General features: G+C 35.4%; 1 protein-coding gene across 7 annotated transcripts in view; it reads right to left on the bottom strand.

Moving 5' to 3' along the window:
- Epsti1 (epithelial stromal interaction 1) overlaps positions 1-18,413 on the bottom strand; it is a 97,529-nt gene that overhangs the window by 13,148 nt on the left and 65,968 nt on the right. For 2 of the 7 annotated variants that reach the window (XM_046454173.2, XM_046454170.2), the window contains exons 8-11: positions 16,831-16,863; positions 14,836-14,919; positions 10,072-10,245; positions 655-728 (exon numbers count right to left, since the gene is read on the bottom strand). In XM_046454173.2, coding sequence (XP_046310129.1) covers positions 655-728; positions 10,072-10,245; positions 14,836-14,919; positions 16,831-16,863 — 365 coding nt within the window. The remainder of the gene's footprint in view (positions 1-654; positions 729-10,071; positions 10,246-14,835; positions 14,920-16,830; positions 16,864-18,413) is intronic. The other 5 variants (XM_046454174.2, XM_046454171.2, XM_046454175.2 and 2 more) reach the window with 5 other exon arrangements.

The raw sequence follows: 18,413 nt of genomic DNA, 5'->3' as shown, positions 1-18,413 counted from the left end.
ACACAAGCACCCCCCCCCCCCAGTGAATTCAAATAGCCTAAGCGCCTCTGGGGAAAATCCTAGCACAGCAATGACAGACAACATGGCGGCCATTAGCACTGTCACACCATGCACATGATTTTACTGGGTACTCTCAAGTGCTTATACCAGGTATTACAAATAACAGAGAGTACTTATACTTCTAAAATTCACTTACTGGTTCTATCTTGAGGCATTTCCCCCCTGTTTTCCATATAAAATAGCTTTGACAAGCTTTAGTACTCAGGTACTACTTATTCTGAAGTAGCCTAGAAATGGTATAGCATCATTGCAAAGGATTATTATGATGTTCTGTTCATGGAAGGCAAATTAAGAGTAACCTAATGTAAATAAATAAATAAGAAAAAAAAGTAACCCAATGTGTTTATAATGCCATCTATCCAGGCAAATGGGATGTTGTGTGTCATGTATGTATATATGTATACATGTGCATACAGATATGTAACAGTTGCCATACCTCATACATACACCATAACTCAATGACAAAGAGTTAAAGGCAATGAGTATCCCTAAACCATATTTAATATTATTACTGTAGTGTTTTCCTAAAGCACTGCAAAACTTTTAAAAGTAATTGATTTTACCAAGGATGCTTATTTTATTAGCCAGTTATACCTCCTGTGCTCGGCTTGAAGGATTCTGGCTCTTTCCTCTTCTTGCTGCTGTCGTTTAGTTTCCAGTAATTTATTCTAGGAACAATAAAAGTTTTAAAATATGGTTTTCAATTAACATGATTGTACAGAAGACATCCAAATCAATTTCATATTTAACCTTAGCTGGTGCAATATTTCACTTTTGAAACTTTTACTTAAGTACTATTTGGATGTGAAATTATTTTCCTATATAAGTAGGTAGCAAAAATAATTGTGGCTTAGTCAAACAGAATAGCTACATGAGTGCAAAATTGTCAGATTAAATAGCCAATGTGCATGGTCAAGAAATTAGACCAGGAGGTAACAAGATACAGAGAGGAAAATATAATGTGACTCAAACTCATCTGTGTCTTACAAAAAAAAAATCAAATTAGTTCCTTTCAGAGTATCACACAATGCTACTTCTTGTTATTTCTATGCCACTTCTTTCCTAATAAATTCATAGCAACTTACAAATTGGGCTCACTTGATGCAATTCTACTGGTGAAGCATTTTACTTCCTGGATAACAAGCACTTGTCTGTTATTGGTTAGATACTAGCAGAATTTTGAGTTCCCTCAAAGGAATACTTTGCTTCAAATAGATCACATTACTATAACTAAATCTATAGCTTTCAACATCCTGATTATCTCTTGAAAGAGGAAACTTCTTCCAGACTCAGTTACTACGTTTATAGTCTCATACCAAAGAACTAGGTGCCATGAGTTCTCTAGCCTTCAAACTTCCTGGAGAAAAGTCTAAAATAAACTTAAAATTCAGATTGACATTTTTAAAACTTTATTCAAAGGCCATCTATATTCCATAGTTCCCAAAATAAAAACACCTGTTACTTACACTGTGATTTTTTCAAATATATTGCTCATCCCATCAGTCCCTGAAGTATAATAAATAATCCTAATTCTTACATAGCTCCAGAGCAAGGGAAAATTAGAACATTTTCAAAATAATTGAATAATACTTATTCATTCTTAATAAGCCTTAAGAACCTAGATGCCAAACCTTGTGCTAGGGTCTCACTCTTCCATAATGGCCTGAAGTGTTCTGTTTAACTTTTATCACTTTAACATATGATATACCTTTAAAAGCCCACCAAGTATCAATACAATTTATTAATACTACCAAGACTTATACTAAAATAAAACCAGATCCTGTGCTCTCCTATTCCTCTACAACCACCTTCAACTCCTGTGTATGGTTTTATCTCTTAAAATTATCTCCTCAATAGCATGTAGATTCTTCTATTTATTCATTTTTAATGGCATTTTTTTTACTTCCTACTGTAGAAAAAGATTTCTCTATTTCAACCTCTACCCCAACCCTAACTGCCCCTCCTGGTGTACCTCATTCTCAGCCTTACAACTTTTTTAATGTTCACTGTGGTGGTGGTGGTGGGGTCTATAGCTCCTGGCTTTAGGCTTTTAATTCATCATCCTGTTTTCAGGTCCAGCTTGCAGAGGTGCCGGGTACCTCCAACACCTGAACTTTAATCAACTTGTGTTTTACTGTTCCTTGCACAAGGTTTTTCCTGTTTCACTAATTATCTACTTCCACCTGTTACACTGAACATCTACTTTCCCACATCAAAAATTTGGCTGTTTTGTTTCTTTTTTCTGTAGTTTCTTTGTCTGTTCTTTTGTTCTTATAAGTTTATGCCTTTAAAAAATTCCTGTATTTTTTTTTCTTGGTGGAACATGTGGAGAGGAGAACTGGATATAAGGAAATAACATATTTTTAAAGTATGATATTTAACTAGAAGATGTTATCATTTTCAAATAATTTTTTTTCCAGAATTCTGTTACTTGACCCTCAAAAAAATTCTCAAAGGTAGGCAGGTAAACAAGTATTATTGATAAGTGAAAAAGCAATATTAGGCTTGTATTCCAGATGAGAAAACAGGATCGAAGATACAGTTTAGGTTGTCAAAAGCTAAACAGATCACTAGTAGCAAAATAAAACTGGGGCTTAGGTTTTCTTGTACCTAATCATTTTCTGCAAGATGCATCCAAAATAAGCAATTAGGAATAAGGGTAACTTCATAGCAGTTTATGGTACTCAAGTATGAACATCCATGTCCAGGATTTTGGGATCCATTCACACTTAAATGTATTAGCAGAACATATCTAACTGTGTCTAAGTCAAAATCCTTCTTGCCAAACGATGCTAATTCTTTTTATATCCATTAACCCATTTTTTTTTTGTGAGAAACAACTTTAATAGCCAGTCCATTCTACATTTAATATCATGAAGACTGAACAAACTAAGCCCTGGAATGTGACACAAAGAACTATAAGACACTTATTATGTGTTTATATATGCAAATGTGCACACATATGTATGCATATAGTTACATTTTACTTTAAAATAATTTAAGATAATCTTTCACACTTGGTAAAAGGATTGCATAATCTATCTGGAAAAACAAAAACAACTATGCAATTATAGCCATGAAAAATCCTGTAAAAGAAAATAAATGAGAAAGAACAGTTCCAGCAAATACTAAAACATCATGAAAGTTAGTAATTAAAACAGTTTGAGTCTAAAAATAGAACTAACACATGGAAATATAGCTTCTCCTTAAGTAGTTGTGTTGAACGAATGCAAAGAGGGATAGTCGGTAAATGATGGTAGATTAAACAGCTACTGAAAGAAAATCGAAATTAGATCTCCTTTATTTGATGTATAAAAAAGAATTATAAAGGTCTAATATTTGGACCTAAAAGACTGAGCCATACATGTTTCCAAAGGATACACAGGTATATACCTATAAATTTAGAGTGATGAAGGTCCAGAAATCATAAATGAGAAAAGAATGATAAATCTGAATAAGAAAACCCAGCCAGGCATAATTGTGCACACTTTCAATCTCAGCTACTCCGGAGGCTGAGATAGGAGGATCACAAGTTTCAAAGCCAGCCTTGGCAACTTAATAAGACTCTGTCTCAAAACTTTTTTAAAAGGGCTGGGTGTATATCTCAATGGTAGAGTATTTGCCTAGCATCATAAGGCCCTGGGTTCAATCCCCAGCACCAGCACCACCAACACCACCAACACCAACACACACACACACACACACACAAATCATCATCATCATCATCATCCTTAGTTTTCATTTGGATAAAATAGCATAAACAAAATAAAAACAAACTGTTAAGAAATATTTATGACACAGGTTCATTCATTTTTCTTTCATTCATTCGCTGAACAAATAGGAGACAGGCTTGGATCAATGGAATAGGGTTACAATGGTGAACAAGATAGATAAGATCCTTGCTTTGTTTATTTTATAAAGAAAAGAAACCCATAAACGATTGAGAAAAACATCCTATCATAAAGCCGGCAGGGCATTTAGGCACACTGATATGAGACTAGTGGCTCAGTGAGTATTTTAGGTTGAGGACCAAAGAAGAAGCTAAGACCTCATATAACTAATAAGGAAAAGACCAACCAAGCAGAACAAGGGTCAAAAATAGGAACAGGCATCTCTTGAATAAATGTCAGATTATCATTCAAAATCATCATCATTTTTACTCAAAAAATTGAGTGATGAGATAAAAATTTTTCTATCATTTTGGAAAAAAATCAGAAAACTTTGACAGAAAATCAGATACATTCAAGTGCACCTAGATAAGTGAAAAAGATAAGCGAAAACTAATTCTGTTTGTGGAGGAAAAATTAGCAGTAGCCATCAGGATTTAAAATATACACATTTTTTGCATAAGTGTTTTTAAAGTACATGTATATGATATAGTATATGGATATTTACCATTGTCATTGAAACTGTAAATGTTCAGGGAAAAATGTTAATGTCCACAAATAAGGACAACTTAGACCATCCACACAATGGAATACTATGAAACTGTTACAAAGAATAAGAGAGGTCTGGTTTGGGGGGAGGGGCAGAGAGGGCCTATGGAGAAATCTCTAAACTATATTAAGCCATCAAAGGTAAATCCAGAGCATTTTCTTGTGATCCCTCCATATAAATAGAAAATATATGCATACATCCATTTTAACTTTTATATGTTGCCATATATCTTATTTAAAATGTTTTATGGGAAAATACACAAGAAAATGTTAGCTATAATTACCACTGAATAGAGGAACTTGGAGGGCAGGGGAAGAAAGCTTTAATATCAGATATAGTTTTTGTTTGTTAATGTTACAACTTATTACTTCTTCATTCCATCACTAAAGATTTACTGCCTAGATACTGGCCAAATTATGTTGTTCTATTGCTTGCATCTAAGAATATGTAACAACACATCCCATCATTATGTACAGCTACAATGCACCAATTAAAACAATGTGGAAAGAAAAAAAGGATGTCCTGCCCATGTGGAAGGCCATTTGTTTCTTTCTGCTCTTCTTTATTTAAAAATTCCTATATATATGTATCTTTTAATATTTAGAGATGTAAAAGAGGAAGACTATTGTTATAAAGCTAAGAACTGCTAGAAAGAAAGAAAAGAGGAAGGGAAGAGAAGAACAGAAATCATCCCATTATGAGGCAGGGATGGGGGACAGCAGATAAAAATCTGGTGGGAAAGGGGACAGGCTGCTGATGAGGCATCACCATGAAAGAACATTGCTGTAGATGGCAGAAGGGAGGTGCTGGCATAGCCGCACTCAGGATTACTATAGCTAGCAAGGCATATTTACTAGGAAAAGGACAGTTTTTTGTACCAAAAAGGTTACTTTCAAAGATAATTTGTTCCACTGAACTGACAGCCACCAAGGATGTATCTGCACGCCTTATAAGCATATTTTTGGTTCATTTACTGGGTTCTCACATGGAAGTGCAATATACAGTTGGACAAATGCAAAATAAGTTGCTCTTGTTCCAAGGACTGAGCTGGAAACATTAAGAGAATCAAAACACTGTAGGCAGTGGGGAGATGACTTACAACATCAGAGACAGTGTTCCACTCACCACAAATTTGCTAAGCACCAACCACCTTCCAAACACCTAGATTCGTGCTGAAGGCATGGATACAAATGAGACAGACCTCTCCACAAAAGAAATCACAGTATAATGAGGGAGGCAGACGCTGAGACAACTGTGATATGAAGCAAAAACAAATGCATTGCTGAGCATGAGTTCAAACAATGATGTGGAAATACAAAGATGCAAACAAGAGAAATGGGTGTTCAACATTTTATTTATATCCACCAACGCTCTCCAAGGAGAGGAAGCATGGCTTATCACTGTGCTACACAACTCCCTACATTCAGGCAGAGCTCTACATAAAGAGGGCCTTCAGTGAAACACCACCTTGGAGATGCCAAGAACAGAACTTCCTGTAAATGTTGTCCAGGTGATCTATGGTAAATGAGGACAACACTGCACACAGTGCCACTGCCTGCGCATTCCAGGGGAGGTGTGGGATAGCACTAAGGGTCTGTGCTTAGAGCCCAAGCTACTAGCAAGAAGTAGAGGGGTTGCCATCTCCCCATAGAGGTTGTGAGAATCAATGCTCTGGGCTCCAATTTGCTAGCAGTGCCCTGCTCTATCCAAGGGTCAGCTACACAACAGATGGGTGAGTGCAAGTCTGACGGCTTGAGAAACCTGATGAGGCTAGAGTGAAAATCTTGCTCGAAAGCAACGCTCTAGTATAGCAATTGAAGACAAAGATAGAGCCATTTTAAAATCATGTCTGAATCCCACTGGGGCGTGTTCTGACATGGTTCAGCCTGACTGCTTCAAGTAAACATTAAAGTGCCATCGCCTGGCAGGAGAAACTTCTCCCAGGAGAGGATGCTCTCTCAACTCAACAAGAGGAAAAAAGGATGGTGGAAGCAGGAGGGGAAAGGCCAAGAAGTTAAAAAAAATAAATAAGTAAATAAGAACTACTGCCTTTGAATGTTAAATCCAGAAGAACTTTTAGGGGAGGAAGAAACCTTAAAGAAACCCTGTTCTGAGGATCTTCACAGTGACACTCCTCCACCCCAAAGATGACCTTAGCTAGGAAGAATGAGAAGAAAACAGGGAAACACACTCAAAAATTAAGAGAAGACAAGCCAAATCAAAGGAAATAGATACTAATGGCTGTAGTAGGAAAATTTTTTTAAAAAATAGCACAAATATGTCATTTTAATGTAAATATAAATAAATGCACTCCAGCTTCAATAATCATATGTGTAGTTCTGTATCTCCCACCTAGAAATAATCCCTATCAACTTTCTCCTATTTAAAAAAAAAAAAAACACTTTTCTTTCATAAAAGTCATTGATTTAGTGTGAAAAAATGTAGATACTACAGAAACTATCAAGAAAAACAAAATAGCTGGTACAGTGGTGCACCCCTGTAATCCCAGCCTCTTGGGAGGCTGAGGCAAGAGGATCATGAGTTCAAAGCCAGCCTCAGCAATTTAGCAAGGCCCTAAGCAACACAGCAAGACCCTGTCTCTAAATAAAATACAAAAAAAAAAAAAAAAAAAAGGCTGAGGATGTGGCTCAGTGGTTAAGCACCGGGTTGAATCCCTGGTACCAAAGGAAAAAAAAAAAAAAAGAATAAAAGAAAGAAAAACAAAACAATCACTCATAAAATTCCCTACACAGAGATAAGCTCCTTTAACATGTCAGTATATTTTCTTCTTGATTTACACACATAGATTATAACTTCTTATCACCTTGGGTCACATTTTCAGGCTTACCACGTGTTAGGCATTAGGATAAATTCTACATGCTTTCTCTCATTTGATCCTAGAAACAATGTCATGAGGCAAATAACATCACTATCAGCTATAACAGATGAGGCTTAGAGAAATGAAGTAATTTGCACAAAGTGCAACAAGAACAGGAGGTAGGTTTTAACATTTGTCTGCACTCTGTTTTATAATCTATTTTCCATGTACGTGAGCACATTTCCATGTCATTAAAATATGGTAGTAACTGCTGCAAAGATTTCTCAACTCTTAAAAACTTCAAATCCTCTATCACTGAACAAATTGCTTCACAGTTTCCATTAATCTCATTTTTAAAATGATCAAATTTGTACATCCATCTTGTATACATCTTTGCTTATTTCCTAAGAACTAACGTATACCTTTTAGAACTAACATTTTAACTTTGAGGAAACTTCAGAATTTGATATTGCCAAAGAGACTTCCAGTTTATTTTGTCCCTTGAGTTATTACTGGATGAGTTTGCAATAGTCTACATTAATAGCTACTAGTGTAAGTCCTTGCCCCCAAAAATGCACAAATGATTCATATTTTTTCTAGAGTTTCTTATTTAATTTCATAATTATTCTCCAGGTTAAAATTTAAAAATAGTTTTTCAAACTAACTCAAAGACCATTGAAAATTTTATTTGAATTGCATTAAATTCATACTTAATTTGGACAGAACTATAATTACTGCAATATTGAGTTTTACCACTCAGGAGCATTAGCCATCTCTGCTGTATTCAAATTGATTTTTATGCATTATAGGAAAGCTTTTGTTTTTCTGCTATTGAACAATTTTTTACATAGTTGGTCTTTGATGGGATCTTTTTTATCCCATTATATTTTTCTAATTAATTTTGCTGGTATTTAAGAAAGCTGATTCGTGTGTGTGTGTGTGTGTGTGTGTGTGTGTTTTACACATTTTGTAACCAAGTCTCCTTTATTGAACTCATTTTCTTCTACCATGTCTCAGCTAATTCTCCTGGTTTACAGGCAAATTGCTCTTGTTCATAAATATAATTCCAATTGAAAAACTGATTTTGAATTTTTGTTTCTTATCAAGCTGGCTAAAATAATTTCCAAACTTTGATCCAGGCAATATTAATAGTCTTCCTCCAAATAACTTTGCATTAAAGGTTTCCCATTAAATACCTTTGAGAAGCATTAGATTAGAATTCTCAGGATACCGATTCATGTAGGGATTGCAAACAACCTTATGTTTTTCACTGTTCTAGAACTTCACCACTAAAGATAATGTTGGTTATTGCTTTGGAAAAATATGTATGTCAAGAATATCGTTTTTTTTTCATAGTTCACTGAAGTGTTATGGGTGGGTTTTTTTTTTTTTTTTGACAAAAGTTAAAATTTATCAATGTCTTTTTTGTTACTAAAGAGATGGCCAAACATTTTTTCTCTCAATTTTTTTTTCCTATTGCAGTGATAAGATATAGTAAGTTATAGATGGCTAATTATCTTTGTATTCCTAGAATAAACTCTACTTTGCCTTGGTAAAATACTATTTCAGAGAAAAATTCCAGTAGTTGAATTTTCTTTTTCTTTTCTTTTTTTGGGGGTGGGGCAGGTTACTGGGGATTGAACTCAGGGGTACTCGACAACTGAACCACATCCCCAGCCTTATTTTGTATTTTATTTAGAGACAGGGTCTCACTGTGTTGCTTAGGGTCTCACTAGTTGCTGAAGCTGGCTTTAAACTCACAATCCTCCTGCCTCAGCCTCCAGAGCCACTGGGATTACAGGCGTGCACCACTATGCCAGCTGAATTTTCTTTCAGACCTCAATCTCTGTCCTTATGAGACCGTGTATCTACAAGGGTTGGGGGGGGGGGGCACGCATATGCACATGTGCTTCGTTTATCAGAGTGTAACATCATGGGGATGATAGTTAAATAAAATACTAAAGTGTTTCATCTTTTCCTTACTCTGAAACATTTATAAAGCACACACGAAAAAAAAAAAAAAAGTCTGTTCTTGAACATTTGAAAGAACTTGCTTCTAAAATTATCCAAGTTTAGTCCACTGGGGAAAGTAATTCTCAGAAAACTTTCCAAATCGTGAATTTTCATTAGCCTTTGCGTATTTTAATTCTTTGAGTCATTTTATAGTTATATTTTCCTGGAAAAAAATTTCACATGATCCAGATTTTCAATATATTAGCACAGTATTACCTGTAGGAATTTATATGTAATCTTTTCCAAATCTATGGTTCCAGTTCTTTACTTATAATGTTGTGTATTTGCTAATCTCTTCTCAATTAGACTTCCTGTAGATTTATTTTGACTTTATCAAAAAGTAAGTGGCTGGATTTTTACAACAGCTATTTCTTCACGTTTTATTATTAATTTCTGTTCTTATCATAATTACTTCCTTCAGTATCATTTAATATTCTTGCTCTAAATTCTTGGATTGGATGCTTAATTCGTTTCTTTCCTTTGTTAGTACTGAATGGATTAAAGTTTTAGTTTTCTTTCTCTGAGCACAGCTTTGATGCATTCCCCATAAAATGTTTTCACTAGAATTTTTTATGGGTTCCTCAAAAATTTTGTCACCCAAAATATTTTCTGATTTTTTTTTTGGTGTTTTGCTTTCTAAACGACTATAAAATTAATAACCATGCAAAAATCAATAAGTGCAATCAGCCTATCGGAGATTTTAAGAAATTCCTAAAAGGTAAAGGGAAGATAGAATAAGTTACCTGGGAAAGCACATGCGTAGGATCAACTGGAGCTGGGTTGGCAGTGCTTCTGAAGGAGCTCTCAGAGCGAATGCTGGGGTGACCAACTGGAGATCTGTATTGAGAGCAGCCTGGTGGTGGGCTCTGTCCCCTCCCACTCTTGTGCTGCATAGCAGGAAGCACCGACACATCTCTCTGGGTAAACAGGGAAAGGATAATGGGAGATGGTCTCAGAGGAAAAGGGTAAGGTCCCTAGAACCCAGGCCACAGGAAAAAAGAGGAGCTACCACACCCAGAAGACAAGCTCCCCATTCACCATACTTAGCAACATGTCCAAATAAACATAAGAATCACCAAACATTTGAGGCACAAAATCACCGGCAATAAAAATTTAAATGGAAAGACAAAAAATATACAGTTTGCATATTAAATACAAAACTTTAATGTTTGTATAATTACCATCAATGGCGAGATGAGAAAGAATATTGTAATCCTTAAGCAGAACCCTGCTATGAAAAAGTAAATCAGCTATCTTGGTGAGTAAACAGATTCAATACAGGTGCCAAATAAGTACGGCAGAGTTTTGAAATAATCTACTGATGTAGGATGACCTAGCTAAGGACTTCTACCAGAATGAAAGGAAAAAAGGGAAGAGAGGAAATATAAGAAACAATGAAGAGATATGGAGAAGAGATATGGGATATCTGAAATCCATTTGATAGATGTCCCGAGAATGGCTCGCAGGGACAGTGCAGGGGAATAAACATAAAAGAGAAAAGGAAAACTGAAAAGATACACATATGTTCCGATTAAGAGAGACAACCAAAGGCTAGGCAAGATTAAAAACAAAAACACACACCGTAAAATTTCTGGTTGCAGAGGAAGGGAGGCAGAAAAACAGAAAGAGAGGCAATAAATAAATGGAACCAGAGAAAGTGCAACCAGAGAGTCAGAAAAATAAAATATCATTAATGAAAAGTAAATTATGCGACAAGAATACAAACATGAAATTACACTAGCAACCATAATAAATAAGAACAAATCAAATCTACCTTTACTATAAAACTGAATAAAAGGAAAACCATCCATTTTGGTCACTAGAAATCTATTTTAAACCAGGTGACACAGGTTAAAATTAAATGAGAAAAGAAAATGCCACATAAATGATAACAACAAGAACAAAAAACAGGTACAGGAAATATCAGAATGAGAAAATAGACCCCAAAAAAAGGAATCAAGCTGAAAATCATTAAATGGAAAGAACAGAATACTTCAAATCAATAAAAAATCTATTCTGAAAGACTTTTGCCTTAGTCTCAATGGTTGCGAATACAGCTCATGTCCATAGGAGAACCCATCACAATCTAGGAGAAAGGAACTCCTGTGAACCACTTGGGACTGAATCCTAGGGCTGGGATGGAGTCCCCTTTCTCTCACACACAGACTGTGCAAAGTGGGATGGATGCATGAAGAAAAATCAGGGTTGTAGGAGAGAAAGAGGCAATTAACATTATTATAGCTCCCTGAAGTCATCACTACCCATAATTCATTTCCTTACAACATTAATTACTATACAGGGGTGAATCACTATAAAACAAAATGTACAATGTTTTCTTTCTTTGCCTCATTTTAATTGCTATCTCCTCCATTAAAATGTAAATTTCAGGAGGGCCAAGACCTTGTCTATACTGTTCTTTTTTAAATTATTATTTTACTTTATCAAAGACCTTTATTAAGTGGAGAAGGCTTCTATTTCTTTTATTAAATCAATTTTAACTGACACAAAAGAACATAAAAATTGTGCACATTAACAAGGCATCATGTGACATTTTAATGAATGTGCACATTATATAATGTTTAAAGCAAGCTAAACACATCTATCTCCTCAAACACTTTATGGTTAAAGTGTTTCTTTATGGTTAAAGTGTTTACATTTCTTTATGGTTGAAACTTCAGTTCTTTTCCTCTATGTTTCTGAAACCCAGAGTACACTACTGGTGTGTATAGTCAACATCCCATTCAGAACCAGGTGACACAGGTTAAAATAAACTAACTATAACTTAGTATCTGATGATCAACATTTCCCCTTCCCACCACCCCCAGCTTATTCTGTTTTTAATTGTAGCTTCAGCATCTTGTGCAAAGTTCAACACATAATAGGAATTCACGTTGATAGAATGAATGAATGAACAAATACTGGGATAGATTACTCTGAGGTAGATCAACCAGAAGAGCACAGTTTTGTTTTGTTTAGTTTTTTAAGTCAGAAAAAGAAACCTTTAAAGGTTATCACACAGTGTTACAGAGTTATAGAGAGATAGGTATTGCAAAAAAGACCACTGAATTGTATATTGAGAAGCCTCTTTACCTTTAAAGAGCAATTTCAGTAAAAGCATTTGTGAATATGAACCAGATCATAAGGAATTAAGAATGAAATGCATAATAAACAAGTTGGTTGCAGTAAGATTTTGTCTTTCTTCTCCCTTGTAAAAACAGAAGAAGGGGTTATTCTGAGGATAGCAGAATCAAGGAAGGAGTGAGTTGGTTGGTTTATTTTAGAATGGTAGGAGTGAACATACTCACTAACAAGAAAAAAACAACAGTCAGTGAAGAAGAATATACAGAAGGGATAGGAAAAAAGAAAATTCTAAATAAGTATCTAGAAGAGGGAACTGAATCAAATTAAAATACTAAGAGGTTAACCTTAAGGATAAACCTATTGTCCTCAGAGGCCAAGAAGAACATGAAAGTCAGAGATGCCTGGAGCTAAATAAATGTATTGAGACCTTAATTTAATTTAAATTATCTCTCTCTGAATTACTCCATAGCATGCATTCAATGCATGTTTGTTGAATGAAAGTAATGAATAAATAGGAATAGTTGCAATGACACAAATGTATTGTTTTCTCTCTCTCCTTACCATAAACATGATATTATTGCTTTCTTAGGGTAAATCACTGAGTGATAAGAAAGGAGAGAGTCTACCCATTGGGGAATGCCTTCAGTGGATACTTCCCAATGACAGATTGAGCAAGGAGGGAGGAAAAGCAAAAATAAAGTAGAACAGATGGGTAAATATCCTTATATATTTTACTGTTATAAGTCCCTAAAGAAGGAATTATCTAGGTACTAAATTTATTCATTTCACTGACAGCCATATCCAATAATCTAGATAAAAGGAGAGGTAATAAAAATGTGTTCAATCAATAACCAGAAAACACATGTCCCAAAATTTGTCTAAATCTAGACTAAAAACAAGATTAAGAAATAAAATGTTTAATTTTCAGTGTTCAACAGCTCAATCTGAAAATGAAATCTGATTTTCTAAAGTCTTTAGTATTCACCTTGTGAAATGTTCTACTTTTAGTAGTTTTCATGTCCCAAATATATAACCAAACTTTATAAAACACTACTTAAAATCCACAAGAAGTTCTTTTTGAGGAAATCATGCCTACAACTGACTACAGTCTCCTTAGTAACTAAGTACCTCAGAACATGATATTAAGTTGGAAGCTCACATAGAGAGTCAAACAATTTCACATCATTTTTCAGACATTATTGAAAATACAATATGAATATACACCAGATTTAGCTTCTACTTAACAATTATTAGAATCTTGCTGTAATGCTGTTTATTTAACTGGGGATTTTAAGATGAAGAGATTGTCAAAACAAAAAGATAGTCGCTTACTAAAAAATACTAAGAGGTAAAAATGTTTCATGGTTCTTTATTGCTTACATAGTAGCTTAAACACTAAATTTTCAACTCAATGTTATTTTTCTCAATGGTTTAATGACCACCCACAAGGCACAATATGGTCACTAAAGTCATTTATACTGCCTGCTTCATGAAACATGAGTGAGGAAGGGGTTGACCACTATTGGGAGGACTGTGGCACTTAAAAGGATCAAATTACTTCACAATGTGATTTTTACATCTAATGGCTATAATAAATATCCTTGTGAAGCAAAAGACATAAGTAAAAATAAATTCAACCAAGGAAATCAGAATGGGAGTTAGAATTCTAGTTAATTGTATAATTGGAAAAAACAGGTTTGAGAGATGTTCTAGAAGAAGGTTTCTATCAACCACCAATATAGCAAGAAGAATATTAGGACAGGAGAATATGATATTCATCTGATCGCTGGTCTTCCTCAGCATTCTCATCTCATGCTAAAGAGCTTCTGACCCTCTGAACCTATTTATCAAAGGTGAGAGCCATCATCATTTCCACTTGGGAAATTACATTTGGTTGATGTGAATGGGCCCTTCAGCACTTGGAGATATCTAATTTATTTCACTTATTTTTATTGCTTAAACAATTTGTAAAGCCTCACATATTTGTGTACATATGTAGTATATCTTTATGTATTATTTTAGGTGAATACTGAAGCCAGTTTCATAACTCTGTATGCCTACTTTGCTATGTATCATAGTATTCTTTGGCTACCATCTATAATTTCACAAAAAATGTCAGTGATGTTGGCTATGTTTTATTTTGCAGATCAGAAGTCCACACTTGCTCCATGGTCTTTTCCATGAATTGCCATCACCAGCTGTGTAGCACACCGCAGCCTGCAATGGAGGCTAGGTATGCCAATGATGTTGACCAGAAGGATCCATCCCTATAGTCTTAAAATATGCCTAGAATTCACCTCTTATTGATGTTTGTGTTATTTTTCCAAGATTTTCATGTATCTAAATATTTCTGCTCAGAAGCCCTTAAAAAATACCCACTACTTCAAGCAAACAATTAGCAATAACTAGTAGGGTCTCGTAAATACCTTCTGCTGTTGTTCATCTTTCATCTTTTGCAATCGTTGGTTTTCCTTCTCTCTTAGAGAATCTTTATAAGTTCGGTTACCAGCCTGTAAAGATACAGTGGGGAAAAGTCCATAGGAAAAACATCACCACAGTACATCAATCTGCTCACAATGGACTGGTGCTAATAATTCAACCTCTGTACTGAGCAAACACTAAGCTCTCCACATACACTGGCTTATTGAGTGATTTATGCATGCATCTGAAGACATCCCTTGGGATATATAAAAAGAAGGCTAGTATAAGCACAATCATCCAGCACATTTTAAAGGATGATTTAACTGTTTGTTTAATTAAGCTTTAAAATTTTCCCCTCAGAGATAACCAACATAATTTATTCCTTCTGGTAGAAGTTGAAGATATTTTCAAGAATATCCCAACTAGCTGATGAGTCCCTATCAGAGACAGGCAATAGTGGCACTGACATTAGAAGCACTGACATGTCCACTGCTCATTAATGATCTCCTATTAAATTTGTCAACTGGCGATTGATACCATATAATTCCAACAATGCTTTTTTTTTTTCTGAATTTTTGCAACCCTAATCTGTACCTGAAGCACATTTCTAGTTCTGAGAGGGAAAGCAAAGCCTGTTCTGGAGCACAGGAGCCTCAGGAGAGCCAGGACCTGCTGTAGGATGTCCTTCTGTCATTCTGACCCACCAACCACATCAGGGTTCCACACACTGGCCTAGTGATCACATATTCAGAAATGTATGAGATTTCAATTACAGAGGGTCCCTGATTTACAATGGTTCGACTTGTGATTTTTCAAGTCCATAATGGTGCAAAAGTGGTACACATTCTAGAGAAATTGTATTTCAAAGTTTGATCTTTTCCCAGAGTAGCAATATGCAGTAAAATACTATCTCTACATGCTTAGCAGGGGCAGTGAGCTGCAGCTCCCGTCAGACCCATGATCACAAGGATAAACCACTGGCACTCTACACTGTGTGTGTTGCTAAGCTAGGCTATTCAATGAAGCAGAAGTATTAAATGCATTTTCAATCTTGTGATATTTTCAACTTAGGGTGGGTTTATTGGGATATAACCCCATCAAGAACATCTGTATTCTGTTCATTTGTCATGTGCTTCTTCTCCCTCGCATTGACTTGTAGGCCCAGCTCCTGAAAGGCAGAGAGGACAGCCTAAAACCCAATCCTTAGGAAATTCCACTCTTCTCATAAAACTCCCAGCAGCACCGGGGCATCAGGCTACATATTTCAGGCCTCGTTCTCTGAACTAATAATCCATAAAGTTCATGTAGGCTGTTTCCCCCTTTTTCCTTACTGTAATTTTTTCTCAAGCACTTCTTAGTTCATTCTCCCATTCCTGTCACTATAAAAACCCATATATCATCAAACAGTAAGAACCATTTTCCAGTGAGAGAGAGAAGCTTTTGGAATTGTACCATCTCCAGGAATACCAATGAGAATAGTGGAGCTCCATGTGTTCAGAAATCCCTCATATCTCCAAAGTCTACTACATCAGACAGGTAAAACTACAAACTATGATTGTCTTTTATCTATATGCAAACACAAGGGGACTGTGAAAAGCTACTGAAGGTAGGGAGTGTCTCTCTGATGACCCCTTCTTTTTTATATTACAGAAGGTGAGTCTTCATCGCAAATATTTCACATAAGACCCAGCAAGCAGGGAAGAAAAGAAAGTGAGGGAAGAAGACAGTTTCTGTTTAGAAAATTCAAAAGCAGAGTACTATATACCATTAAAGTAAATATTATGACTTAAGCAAAGAATTGAAATTCTATTTGAATACCTTCCTTTTAAACTTACTGCTTTGTTCTTATATCAGAATATGGGTCCTAATTTTCAATTGAGAAATATAATGGTTATTAGACATAAAAGGTGTCATTTAAAAGGCCACAGAAACTAGGAAGTCACATGGTGCCTTTAGATATGGAGTGTTTAAAGTCACTTGCAGTCTTAATGCATGCTTACCCAGCTGTAATCTGTAGACAGGGCAGGAAGTTTCTGTTCAAAAATAATGAGAGGGGGGAGAAAAAAACTTTTGATCTCTATTTTTCTTAGTTCTTAATACCAGAAATGTCTAAGTTACTGTATCCACAAAATTTTTCTAGCATTAAATATTCATTTAATATAATATTTATGCTCAACTTTTGTCATTCAACAAAGTACATTTTGCTCATCTTCCCCCAAAGCTATGCTGATAACATTTATTCAATAAACAATATTTAAGTGTCTCATCCGCAAGCACTGTATCAAGACACAATCCTGGGGCCTCAAGCCTCATGTGGAAGTCAGACAAAGAGAGCAAGCATTTCAGTATTGTAATACTATACTGTCACAATACAGGAAAACATTTAATTAAACTAGATCAAGGACATCTTCTCCAAGTGGGTGAAACTAAGCTGTGTTTAAAAAAAATAAGTAGGAATCAGACTAAGAATGGAAAATGCCACCAAAGCAACAAATGGAAATTAGCATTGTAAGAGTTTGCTAGGGAAAGAGAGAGAGCCAGCGAGAGAGCTCGCTAGAGAGTTTGCTAGGGCTTCCAGAACAAAGTGCCACAGACTTGTAGCTTAAAGATCAAAAATTTACTATCTCATGACTCTGGAGGATAGAAATAAAAAAATCGAGGTCTCTTCAAGTTGATTGCTTCTGTGAGGGGAGGATCTATCTGTTCCAGGCCTTTCTCCTTGACTTGTAGATGGCCATCTTTACCCTGTCTCTCCACATCATGTTCGTTTTATGCATGTTTCTATGTCCAACTGGTTCCTTTTATAAGGATCCCTTTCATCCTCATTAGAATCTACCCTAATGGACTCATTTTCATTTAATTACCTCTATGAAGACCCGATCTCCAAATAAGGTCACATTCTGAGATGCTGGGGGTTAGCCCTCAAACATATAAACTGAGATGGGGGCACAAGGCAGCCCATGATAACTGTTACATTCTCAAGACAGAGTAAGCAGGGTTTTGTTCTTTTCTTCTCCCAGAAATTACCCTGAAGAGAGGAGAAAACAAACACAAACTCTATCTTCAAAACCCAAGAGACATCTGTATTCACAGGTGAAAATCTGTGAAGACAAAGAAGATGAAGAGATAGTATAAAATCCAGGTGGTCTGGGATTTGAATTATCGGAATTCCATAAAGAGAAAATGAAGGTTAATAAATCGAAGAAATAACACAAATCATCTAGAACTACAGATTAATTTCTAGATTGAAAATGAATTTTTAAAGACCCCCCCCAGACTAAGCTACATCATTACAGAATATCAGAAAAATAAATGGAGATATTAACATATTTTCAGGAGAAGCACAGAGAAACCCTCATATAAGAACTAAAATTCAGCTGAACCTGGAGTTCTCATGAACCAACCTTTTCTTCTCCAAAACTAGAAGAGCAATGTCTTCAAAATTCCGAGGGAAAATTATTTCCAAATTGGAAGAGTTACCAGTTAAATTTCAAGCAAAATATAAGGGCTGAATAAAGATAATTTCAGATATGGAAGGACCTGAACACGTTTGCCTTCCATACATCTTCTCTGGGGAAGCTAC

Source organism: Marmota monax, unplaced genomic scaffold, assembly GCF_021218885.2.
Source record: "Marmota monax isolate L192 unplaced genomic scaffold, Marmota_monax_Labrador192_F-V1.1 WCK01_AAM20220418_F8-fsc00011, whole genome shotgun sequence".
NCBI classification, from domain to species: Eukaryota; Metazoa; Chordata; class Mammalia; order Rodentia; family Sciuridae; genus Marmota; species Marmota monax.
The sequence above is the reverse complement of the archived record's forward strand: the minus strand, read 5'-3'. Positions and strand labels throughout refer to the sequence as shown.